The sequence below is a fragment of the Mobula hypostoma genome, chromosome 4 (genome assembly GCF_963921235.1).
Source record: "Mobula hypostoma chromosome 4, sMobHyp1.1, whole genome shotgun sequence".
Taxonomy (NCBI): Eukaryota; Metazoa; Chordata; class Chondrichthyes; order Myliobatiformes; family Myliobatidae; genus Mobula; species Mobula hypostoma.
This window is the reverse complement of record NC_086100.1, coordinates 43,495,926-43,508,153: the sequence shown is the minus strand read 5'-3', so window position 1 is coordinate 43,508,153 and position 12,228 is coordinate 43,495,926. Positions and strand designations below refer to the sequence as shown.

General features: G+C 41.4%; 1 protein-coding gene across 3 annotated transcripts in view; it reads left to right on the top strand.

Moving 5' to 3' along the window:
- The first annotated feature begins 913 nt into the window (after positions 1–913).
- Positions 914–12,228, top strand: part of fam43a (family with sequence similarity 43 member A) — a 52,613-nt gene continuing 41,298 nt past the window's right edge. The window contains exons 1-2 of one of the 3 annotated variants that reach the window (XM_063045722.1): positions 914–4,349; positions 7,794–8,820. In XM_063045722.1, coding sequence (XP_062901792.1) covers positions 3,079–4,146 — 1,068 coding nt within the window. In that variant the 5' untranslated portion in view covers positions 914–3,078 and the 3' untranslated portion in view covers positions 4,147–4,349; positions 7,794–8,820. Of the gene's footprint in view, positions 4,798–7,793; positions 8,821–12,228 lie in introns of those variants that run through there. The other 2 variants (XM_063045720.1, XM_063045721.1) reach the window with 2 other exon arrangements.

Here is a 12,228-nt window from a genome sequence, read left to right as displayed (position 1 = left end):
GGCACTGCATGGATACTGGCCATTGACCAGCCTGAGGCATGTGTAGGTCATGGACCAATTCGACACCTAGAAAGTGTAAGTCCACCTTTGAATTCATTTGTGATGTCCACAATGCAAAGTCACCCTGCTTCATTAGCAAGGCTGCAAACTTGGCCAAGCTGCCTGCTCACTCTGACTTGTTGCTTTCTTCCAAGAGGCAAGAGATGGTAAAGAATCAATGTGCCTCACGTCCTCAGAGGTGAGTTTTGGATTACTACTGCTGGAACTTGGCTTCTCTTGATGTCGAGAGTATTTCTCTCCTTCTTGCTCCTCCCTCTCTGTGTAGGTTGCTCTGCTCTACATACGTTCTGAACATACTCTCAGAGTACACATTGTAGGGTGGCTTCCATACCTTTGGCAGTCATTGTAGAAGTCTTGAATGCAAACTCCATGAGCACTAAAAGGCTCCTTCTTCTACTTTCAAATCCTGAAGAATTTTGGAAGCACATCACTTGAGTTAACATTCAATGAGTCACCAGTACTGGTTACACCTTCAAATGGCACAGGTCAGTGGTCTGTCCTATTGCAGAACATTTGCTCAGACATGCATATTAAACACATGACACATTTGAAGAAATTGACATTAAATCAGCACTGCATGTTGATTGATGTCATCACTTATCTACCGCCAAATGATAGCATGACATGCACTTGTGCCCTTCCCAAAATTGAGGCAGTGCAAGACCAGCAAGCAAAGGACATCAAAATGGATGCAAAGCAACACCTATACTGCCTAATTATGGCACCAGTCAGCCAGTATTGTATCATTCTTGTCCTTCTCCTTTTCTAGAGGTCAAATGTACATTGAAGGTTACATGAAAATAGGTTACAGACTTAACAGTGGAGCCAGCTTCTGTTACAATGTTCTCTTTATTTGTATGCATTAACTCTCAGAACCTATTGATTCATTTGTAATCTCACTGCAGCAGAATTGCAACATAAATAATTCTACCACAATTTTTATTCAATAAAAAATTGATTTGGTGCTTAGAATTTTTGAGTATTGTCACACAGCAGTTCTTCTATTATTTTCAACAACAATAAAATGGGCAAAACAAATCTTACTTGTGAAAGAAATGAGTAATACACCACACTTTCAATTATACAACCTATTGCGTAGTGTCTTGGAAACAGAACATCACACTCCTTGCATTATTTTTTCCAACTATTCAATCCAACAAATTCAAGATTTACTGGTTAGATTACAGTACAGCAAAGTTTTGTCAGGTTTGAGTCCTCAATTGAGTTACTGCTCTCCTTTGATGAAGTTAATAACTTAAAATGAGATTCCATGGAACTTTGAATTACTGACTCCAGAACAGAAAGTAACAACTTCCAATGATATAGCTCCTCTACAAATAAAAGCCTTCTGAGGTGCTTAACAGCATGTTCAGCTACTGATGGAAGTGGTTGAACCTGACAGTGAGTAATTGAGAAAGATCCAGCTCTGCCTCACAATTGGATATCAGGCTAACGAAAAACTAGGTTTAAGTATCAGAATCAGATTTAATATCACTGTCTTCTATGAGTGAAATGTGTTGTTTTACACAGCAGTGTAATTGCAAAGACATACAAATCTAGAAATTACAAAACTGTAGTGCAAAAAAAAGGAATAACGAGATAATCCAATCACAAACAAGAGAAAATCTGCAGATGCTGTAAATCCAAGCAATGCACATAAAATGCTGGAGGACATCGACAGGCCAGGTATCATCCAGGAAAAAAAATACAGTCGATATTTTGGGCTGAGACCCTTCCTGCTGAAGGGTCTTGGCCCGAAATATCAACTGTGCTCTTCTCCATAGATGCTGCCTGGCCTGCTAAATAATGAGCTAATAAGTCCATGATTTCATGGACTGTTATGAAACCTAGTGGCTGGGAGAAGAAGCTGTAAAAGCAGTATTTGTTGTTTAATATTTAATGTCGTTTCCAGTACACAAGTTTAAAGGAGAACAAAGTAATTGTTACTCCAGATCCAATGCACCACAAAAACACAAAAGACAATTACTTTTTAAAAACATAATAAATATAAATACATAAGCTAGCTTATATGCAGTACATAGATTGGTGGTATGTCCATAAAGTGATGCTAGGCTGTACATACAGGAAATAATAAAGTAGTGGTGGAGTTAGTGGGTGGAGGTGTTGATCAGCCTTACTGCTTGGGGAAGGTAACTGTTTTTGACTCTGGTGGTCCTGGCATAAGTAGCCTCCTCTCGGATGGGAGTGGGACAGTCAGTCCATAAGCAGCACAGCAGCAGAGGTAGAAGAAAATCGGGAGGGAATTAAATTTTTGAGTTTTAGCAGCCCCAGGAACAGCCGTCACCGAAACAATAAAGTGAGCCCCAGGCTGCCGGGGGGCTTTCTGACGGCAGGCGGCGGTGCAGCTTCTCCAAGCTGTACGGTACCGGCAATTCCCAGTGGAAAGTGTATCAAGGAACCAAGCTAAGGTGGCCTTAAAAGTGGACACTTCGCCCGGTTGAAGAGTTTCATTGTTCCAAGGAATATTCTCTTACCCACCAGCTTCTTGGTATTAATACCTGAACATACCCTCGGCCGCTTTACCTCTCTCATCAGCATGAGCTCAGGAATCTTGCGTAATGCGTTCATGAATAAATTATTTTCTTTTCTCTCTCTCTCTGTTTTGGTGACAAAACATTCACAAGCAAAAACATTAGTTGATTCGTAATTGGTCTCAATCGGCGTGCAGCGAGCGCTGGGCATTCGTGATCGAGTGTCACCTCAGTGTTGGCGAAGAGCCCAGGCATTCGAACGGTTAACTGCTCTATCTCTTCGGGAACTTCCTCAATCTGGTCCTCGGTTGCTCCTCCCCACTCCGATGACTGGATGGTTTGTCCCAGTTGATATTTACAGCTCTCTACCTCGGACCATTGGAACTTACACGAGTCAGTGTAAGGAACATGATCAGCCGAGAGCCTGTCCAGTACAGGCATGGAAACGGCCGCGGCGCTCACCTCCCCGCAGCTTTAGCACTGTAATCAAATTGAGAATATTGATCAATATATTTATGCATCAGCGATGCTACCTTGGAAGAAAAATAAATTTGATTTAATCGAGAAGCAGCAGGGAAAGCAGCTCGGCTACTCGGTGAGTTTGAACTGTAACACTATCACCTCGCTCGCCCGCGCCTGCCCGGACGTGGTGGCGGACAGTGCCCTCAACCGGGTCTGCAGCATGTTCAAATCCAAAAGGAGGAAGATCAAGATCACGGGCGAGGATCCCACCTACACGGTGCTGTACCTCGGCAACGCCGCCACCATTCAATCCAAAGGCGAAGGCTGCGCCGATGTGGCGGTGACCAAGATCTGGAGCAAGAGCGAGCAAGGCAAGAACGGCACCAGGATGAAGCTGACCATTAGCTCCCAGGGAATCCGCATGGTTCACGTAGACGGCAAGGCAAGGAGACCGGGTCACCTGTACCTCCTGCACAGGATCACCTACTGCGTGGCAGATCCCCAATCTCCGAAAATCTTCGCCTGGATCTACAGGCACGAACTGAAGCACAAGGCTGTGATGCTCAGGTGTCACGCCGTGCTGGTCTCCAAGCCCGAGAAAGCAAAGGCAATGGCCCTCCTCCTCTACCAGACCTCCAGCAACGCCCTGGCCGAGTTCAAGAGGCTGAAGAGGAGGGACGACGCCAGGCACCAGCAACAGAAGCTGGTCGGGGAGCAGAGCATTCCCTTGGTCCCGCTGAGGAAGCTGATGAACGGCCAGTGCAGCTACAAGCCTCCGGTGGAGAGGAGCAGAAGCGCCCCGAAGCTGGGCTCTATCACCGAGGACCTGGTGGGGGAGGAGGAGGAACAGAGAGCCCTGCTGGAGATCAGCCTGGAGTACGAGGACATCCTGGGCAGAACAGAGCCCTCGGCCAGCGACGAGCACCAGAGCTTTACCGAGCTTATCAGTGACCTGGGCGAATTGACGATAGGCAACGATGTCCAGTTACTGAGGGCTGATCTACGAGTTACTAGACTGCTGTCCGGCGAAAGCACCAGCAGCGAGTCGTCGCTGGGCAGCGGCACCAGCGACCAGGACGCGGTGGCAGCAGCAGACGACAGTGAGGAAGGAGATCTACAAGAGATGGGATAATTGTATCCGTCCTCGGAACCGGCAGCGATCACATCCCGCGTGTTGCCTCTCACCTTCCCTGTACCTCATCTTTACTGTAACTTTAAGATGGAAAAAAGAGGAAGAACTTCGTGCAATTCGGGAAAATGCATGCACAAAATGCTTTTCAAAAGGACATTGTCTGGCTTACAATTTTGCGCCAACTTTATTCGTACCCTAAATGAGTAAGTAGAAGATTTAACACTTAGAAATGGAAGTTGCGATGTGTGAGCCGGTCTGGTCTCTCTTACAATGAACTTCCTATGGAAGTAGCGACAATGATGGCTGACGCTGGGACACGATTTGTGTCAGTAATATGACCGGCAACATGCTGCCCTTCTGAAAGTCCCCTCCCCCTATTCACTGCGGAGGCGGCAAGGTGGCCGCGGTGACCGGTTGCTCCCCATCGTGTGCCGCTATCCTGTGACCAAGGGCAAGGAAGCGCAGCTTTGACCTGGACTAATGTTGGTATCTCAGTGGTTAGACTGGCAGGTGCAGTTACAGCTGGGTGAACGTCTTTGTGAAGTCAGGCCGGGATGTGGTTTACAAGACAAAACCATCAGGCTATGGCAATTAAATAAACACTCGGTCAGATGCAGTAGCCGCACTGGAAAATTTAAGGCGACGTTGAAGGTTAGTGGCGTACATCTGAATACACTCGGTTGGTCTCCAAACGCAACCTCAGTTGACCGGTTTTGTAGGGTGGTGCTCTTGAGTGCTTGAGAACATGAAGACAATATTGACTCAGGCTATGTTCAGGTGTCCCCCAGGTACAATGCTTTAATCTATTTCACACCTTTACATGGGGCACTGAGAGGCCTGGTCTATAAAATGAGATAGAATTATTTGCTGCTTGCCTTGCCTTAGAGGAGCGGGAGTCTGACGGGCTCCATAAGGGGGAGAGGGAGGGAGTCTGCAACATACTTCTTTAACCTCCACCTCCATTCCACTCTTACATCTGCTGGAGAAGATCTGTCTTCAGAGTGACCATGGGAATGTTCAGTTGTATCAAGTCTATCACTGGATTTGTGGTAATTTGGCCTGACAGCCAATTAAAGGCAAATCTGGAGCTGATCCCTTGGGGCTTAGCTCACAGTCACTTTACAGATTCCACACCTATAGTCAGCTGCTAATCATCCGTGCCCCCTCCCACACACACAGACCCTCACACACAGACCCTCACACACATACCAAACACAGGCAGGTGCAGATGCACATATAGCAAAGAATATATTTGGTGCATTAGGGACAGTGTTATTCAATCAGTTCCCACCTTGTATTTTTAATTTGAAATATCCTCATTTATTGAATAAAAGCTAATGAAAGATAAAATTATATTCATCAGTTTTAGTGTTGCATTCTCTCCAAATTCATTTTTCCACAGGTTTAATTTTCATATGCTTCATGTCAGTTTCCTCTTTTTAAAATACAGGTGATTATTTTCTCCCTACTATCTTGTGTTCTCATTTCTTACCACATTTCGCTTTGTGCACCAGTGAGAGAAAGGCAGTCACACTTTGCCTTGTGGCTTCAAAGTCTCCAGCTTTTGTCAGATTACACAGAGAGTCACAGAGCCCTACAGTGCAGGAGATGGCCCTTGGGGTCATCTAGTCTGTCCCGAACTATTATACTGAGTCCGAACCAGGTTCAATATCACTCGCATATGGAGTGAAATTTGTTATTTTGGTGTAAATTAAGTTGTGCATAAAGAGAGAGAGAGAAAAAAATACTGACTCAGTGTTCATGGGTTCATTGTCCATTCAGAAATCTGATGGCGGAGGGGAAGAGGCCATTCCTGAAACACTGAGTGTGTGTCTTCAGGCTCCTGTACCTCCTCCTTGATGGTAGCAATGAGAAGAGAGCATGGCCGAGGTGATGGATGCCTCATTTCGAAGTTGTCCTAAATGCTGAGGAGTCCAGTGCCCATGGAGAGGCTGGCTGAGTTCACAACTTGCTGCAGCTTGTTCCGATCCTGTGCAGTGGCCCATCCATGCCAGATGGTGATGCAACTGGTCAGAATGCTCTCCATTATTCACCTGTAGAAATTTGCAAGTGTCATTGGTGACATAGCAATTCTCCTCAAATTCCCAATGAAATATAGTCACTATTGTGCCTTCTTTGTAATCGCATCATTATGTTGGACACAGGATAGGTCCTCAAGAGATGTTGACACCCAGGAACTTGAAACTGCTCACCCTTTCCATTCCTGATTTCTCAATGAGGACTGGTGTGTGTTCCCTTGACTTCCCTTTCCTGAAGCTCACAAATACTTTCTTGGTCTTACCGACTGAGTGTATGCTTGTTGCTGCTACACCACTCAACCAGCTGATCTATCTCACTCCTGTATGCCTCCTCATCACCATCTGAAACTCTGCCGACAAAAGTTGTACCTTCAGCAAATTTATAGATGGCATTTGAGCTATGCTTAGCAACACGGTCGTGGGTGTAGAGAGAGAGTAGAGTATTGGGCTAAGTGTGCACCTTTGAGGTGTGCCAGTGTTGATTGTCAGCAAGGAGGAGATGTTATTTCTGATCTGTACCGACTGTGTTCTCCCAGTGAGGAAGTCAAGGATCCAGTTGCAGAGAGAGGTATAGAGGCTCAGTTTTTGGAGTGTGTTGATTAGAACTGAGGGTGTAATTGTGTTGAATTCTGAGATGTAATCAATAAGCAGCAGCCTGATGTAGACATTACAATTATTCAGGTGATGCAAGGCCAAGTGGAGAGCCAATGAGGTTGCATCCACTGTTGACCTATTGTGGTGATGAGCAAATTGCAGCAGGTTCAGGTCCCTGCTTAGGAAGCAGTTGATTCTAGCTATGACCAGCCTCTCAAAGCACTTCATCATAGTAGAAGTGAGTGTCTCTGTCAGTACTCATTGGGACAGCTCACCCTGCTCTTCTTGGGCACCTGTCTTGCCATTTTGAAGCAGACAGGATCCACCAACTGCAGCAGTAAGAACTGCGGCATTTTATTCCAATATGTAATTAGATCACAGAAAGGATACAGTTTTGATTTTAAATTAAAATTCTCAAGCATGTTTTAAGGCTGTACACATTAAAGATGTTTTCCTGATCCCATATCCTGTACTTTGATTTGAGAAATGGAGAAATAATGGATAGGTAAGCCAAGTTAATGCCTTTTGAAAGAGTGTTCCTTCTGGAACATACAATATATATGAACCATCATAAATTTAAACCCATGAGATATACTATATATAATATTTAAATCTAAATATTAAATACTACAACAGAAAGACACTGCACTTTTAGATTGTGTTTTGCCTTTCAAATTAATAGTACCATGAAATTATTTCCATGGTTGAAGATATTCTGACTAAAACCCATAAGCTTGCTACAGTGCTTGATAAACCTTGCTATATTTGTGGACAGATGAAGCTTACGAGTTTGGAAGCTACTGGAAAGAGATAGCATGTCCTTTGCCATAATAGTGTTTGCTTTTGATGACAGTTGTTATTCAATTATCTGTCCAGTGTGCATATTTCTCAAAAGTTAATTTCCAGTAACATCAAATGAAGAAAAATGGGGAGAGACGCAAAATGGTTTGCTATTTTGCTTTCTTTCCCTTTTGCTGTTAAGCAATTTCACAACTATTTCTATTTCTTTATCAGAGTGTGATGAGATAAAGGAAAACTACTTCTCGTACATGGAAATTATTGCCTGATTTAACTGAACTGATATTCAGCGATGAATGGATTCCTTTCAATTGTGTTCTCTCCTTATGGAATGGATGCTGTTTCTTTCATTCAGTGACATGCCATGGTTATTTGTCTTAAATTAAGTATTTGTTTACAATCTCTTTATTGATTCACAGAATTTACTCTTGCCTGTTACACTCCGTGGTTTGTAAATTGCACTGTTGTGAATTCTTAACCAGTGTTTTATTGTCTGTAAATAGTTTTGTGACTGGATATAATATATTTCTTTGCTGTGCAAAAGAAAAGTGCAGCAAGCATTGAATGTCCTCACTTCTGTACATAAAATGTGTAAATCTGTACAAGCAAGATGGATGTTATTTTTAAAATATTTGATGAAGAAGTGTCTATCGTTTTTTGTTGGCACAAAATGAAACAATAAAGTCAATGCAAAATGTCTTGTGCTGTAGTTTTAACCTAATGTCTTGCTGTGCATGACTAAATCTAAATAATAACAGCAAATTGCAAATTGGGAAAAAGGCTTTCAGATTAAGGTTGATTAGCTTGTGAGCATGCCTTTATCATGTATTTAATTTACTCCAATCCATGTTAAAGGCTTAAAGGCATCTTTGATCACGACAGTTGATGTACATTTAAACCTGCTGAGAATAATAGATAAATGCACACGAAAGTGATTTGCTTTTTTTGTGATGACAGGTTTTGACACTATCAATAGCAAATCCCACTGTGAAAATAAAATAACTCTGAAAAACATATATCTAGAATATGATGTGCACAAGAAAATTACATAATTCGGGAAACATCATTTATACTTATCGAAGTGAACAACAGCATTGAATGAATCAACAGCATGCAGACTGGATTTGTTTCATAACACTCTAAATGGCACTCATGTGTTTATTAATTGGCTTTCAACAAGATTTGAATAATTTTGCATAATATAGTTGAAGAAAATGAAAAATAAATTTAAATTCATAATCACACACTTTCTAAAATGCAGGCAAATTATACTGCTCAGATAAACATGGTAAAATATCATTCATTAGCTTCAGCATATAGTACAACGGTCAGAATATACTAAAACTAGATCATCAGCCAAATAGCTTCTAGATGGGCATAAGATAACTTAAATGTGATCCAAATAATACTGGTGAACAGATAGGATTAAACATCCTCCTAACATGAGGTGGCGGGGCTATTGGGAACACAGCAATTTGGGTATAAGAAAATGTGTCATTCGAATCTTTTCAGAGATTTTGCCTGGTTTTGGCTTTATCCTTTTTGCATACAGTAAATCTTTTTGATTCCACATAGTTTGGTGGTAGTATGTTGTCATTCTTGTGATCCTCAGAATCCTGTGCCTTAACTGTCAAAATAGAGAGGATTAAAGATATTGACACAGAAATAGAAGCGTAGGAGAGAGGTTTGGAGCTCTTCATTCAGCTACTAATTAGCTTTTACTCATCAACAAACCTTCATGCAGGTACTGTTGAGCATAAGAAATTGATTCTACATTATCTTTTCATAACACACCTATAGTATATTTTCATTATGTAAGTAACATTGAGTTGGAAATGTATATTTGTATTCAGGTTTGAAGAAATTTGTGTCTGAATCCAAAGCAATGAAAAGGGTTGTTTTAATTAGGGTGCTGGTCCTGCTGTTTTCTGTCTTTTTTGACCTTTCATTGACAAAACATCACCCTCCCTAAGAACAAGGGGAAATGAAATGTTGAGCTCAATCTGATTAATTCCTATCCAAATAAAACTCTATCTATTCTACAGTGTCATGGCCCTGAATTGCAAAATATATTTTTTAAACAGGAAATTTTCAGCTAATTGTTGGCATTAAAATTATGACTTTTCTTGACACCTTAGTTTTGTTGAATAGATAAAATTACTGCGAACTCCTCGTTGTCTCTGCTGGGAGGAAGATGAATTCATTGGCCAGAAAAAATTGCCTTGAGCTGAAATCCCCTGCATTAGCTTCCTGAAAGCCCCATGCCTCTTAAACACAGGCAACTGCATGAGAGAATTAAATTTGGCCATAATTGTGGCAGGGTTCTGCACATTCTAAAAATGTATGTTCATCCTTTAATAATGAACAAATGAAAAATAGGAAACTATAGTCTTTTCACAATTCACTTCCTAAAATGGTTCAATGTTTCCAATCAATTTGAAAATAATTTTACCTTAAATTTTAAAATTCTTTCAACACTAATCATTTGGTAGATGTTAGATTCCTTTACTTTAAGTAAACTAAAGCAATGCAGATTTGTCTTGTTTAACCTTCCCCTGAAGCTTTGATTTGTTTTATAGTCAATGACCATGAAGTAATTCGACCTTGAAAAAAATCTGATTCGCTTACAGATGTTTCCCGTACAGTCCACATAAATTCCAGTTAAGTGCAGCTATTTGTTTTAAATATTGCATCACTAACCCGAAGCGACATTGTATTCTTCTGTTTTCCTCTCCACATCATTAATCAATGATCTCAATTCCTCTAAAAAGCTGTAGAACTTTAAAATCAAAAAGTGCCCCTGCTAGCTTTCTAATTATTCCGAAACACAGTGTACATGATTATTTTTAAACAGTATTTCAGCTTTGAAAGTTAGCAGTAAACTAAAAAATACTGAGCTATAAGAGAATGTTTTCTAATTATAATGACATTGCCACATGGGCTGAATGGAGGAACTCATTCAGCCCAACATATTTAGAGAGCTAAAGTAACTTATAATAGTAACCTCCATGGATCTGATCATTCTAAATATTCTTCTTTGGCTCCCATGCACCGTTTAGATTGATTATTTCTTCCTGCTAGAGGTGTCGTTAGATTGTAGATGTTATTGTAAAATCGGAAGAAATCACAACAAAAGAGAATTCAGTATACAAATCATCTGTATTTGCAACTTTTAGGTTTGAGTAGTGATTAATTATGTATTCTACAAAGTTACAATGACAGCAGCAAAAAGTAGAGCAAAAGTTTTTGGAAGAGTGGCATCATCACTGATTCTTTCTCAGGTCTGTGCTGTAGTCTGGAACTGAGATATGACAGAATGTATCATTTTTTTTTTGTTTTCCCCTTTTAGAATACTAGCAAACAACATTCCAAGTACTGTACTTGTATGTCTATAAAATGTATTCTCCATTTGATTAATCCGATCAAACAAAACTGATGTCCCACTATACGATACCCATTATTATAATAGTTATCGGAATTAGTTTAAGGCAATTTTAATAGCAGAAAACTAATTTTATACAGAATCCATTTTATTGATTGATTGTTGCTCTCCATGGACCCATCTTACTGAGATGTCTTCCTTATATGTGCATTATCAAGCTGCCCATTTCCCTATGTCCCAAGTAAATATTTTATAATTAACCCAGTGTCAGAAAAGGGTGAGTGTATTTTTTGTCATTATAAATTCAAGAGTAAACCCCAGTGTAAACAAATACATCCATTCTGACACTGAAACAATATTGAACATTTACATCCCACATATAAGTCTTCTATGCTTACTTTGGCTGCCAAAACATGGAGGAACCATTACGAACCACTGCAGCCTCCAATAATCCTGTGATTTCACTCTCTCAGGCCAAAAGTGAGCGGCCTTCAGGGGGCTGAACCCACAAAAAGTATCTGGCCCAGATGGGGTACCTGGCCAAGTACTAAAAACCTGGCTGGAGTGTTCACTGAGATCTGTAACCTCTCACTTCTACAGTCTGAGGTATCCACCTGCTTCAAGCAGACTTCACTTGCGCTGGTACCTAAGAAGAACATGGTAACCTGCCTCTATGTCTATCATCCAGTAGCAGTCACATCTACAGTGAAGCATTTTGAGAGGCTGGTGATCAAATATCATCTCCTGCCTGAGAAGCGACTTGGATCCGTTCCAGTTTGCTTACCGGAGCAACAGGTCTACAGTAGATGCCATCACATTGGCTCTTCATTCAACCCTAGAATATCTGGACAGTGAAGATGCATACATCAGGATGCTCTTCATTGACTACAACTCGGCATTCAATACCATCATCCCCTCAAAACTAATCATTCAGCTTCAAGACCTTGGTCTCAATAACTCATTATGCAATTGGATCCTCGATTTCCTCACTTGCAGACCCCAGTTAGTTTGGATTGGCAACATCTCCTCCACAATCTCCATCAGCACAGGCACATCACAAGATTGTGGGTTTAGCCCCTGCTCTACTCGCTTTACAGTTATGCTGTGTGACAAAGCACAGCTCCAATGCCAAAATTGTTTGCTAATGACTCCACTATCATAGGCCAAATCAGAGGTGGTGACAAATCAGCATGTAGGAAGGAGATTGAAAACCTGGTTCAGCAACCTCTTACCCAATTTGGCAAGACCAAGGAGCTGAAAATGGGCTTC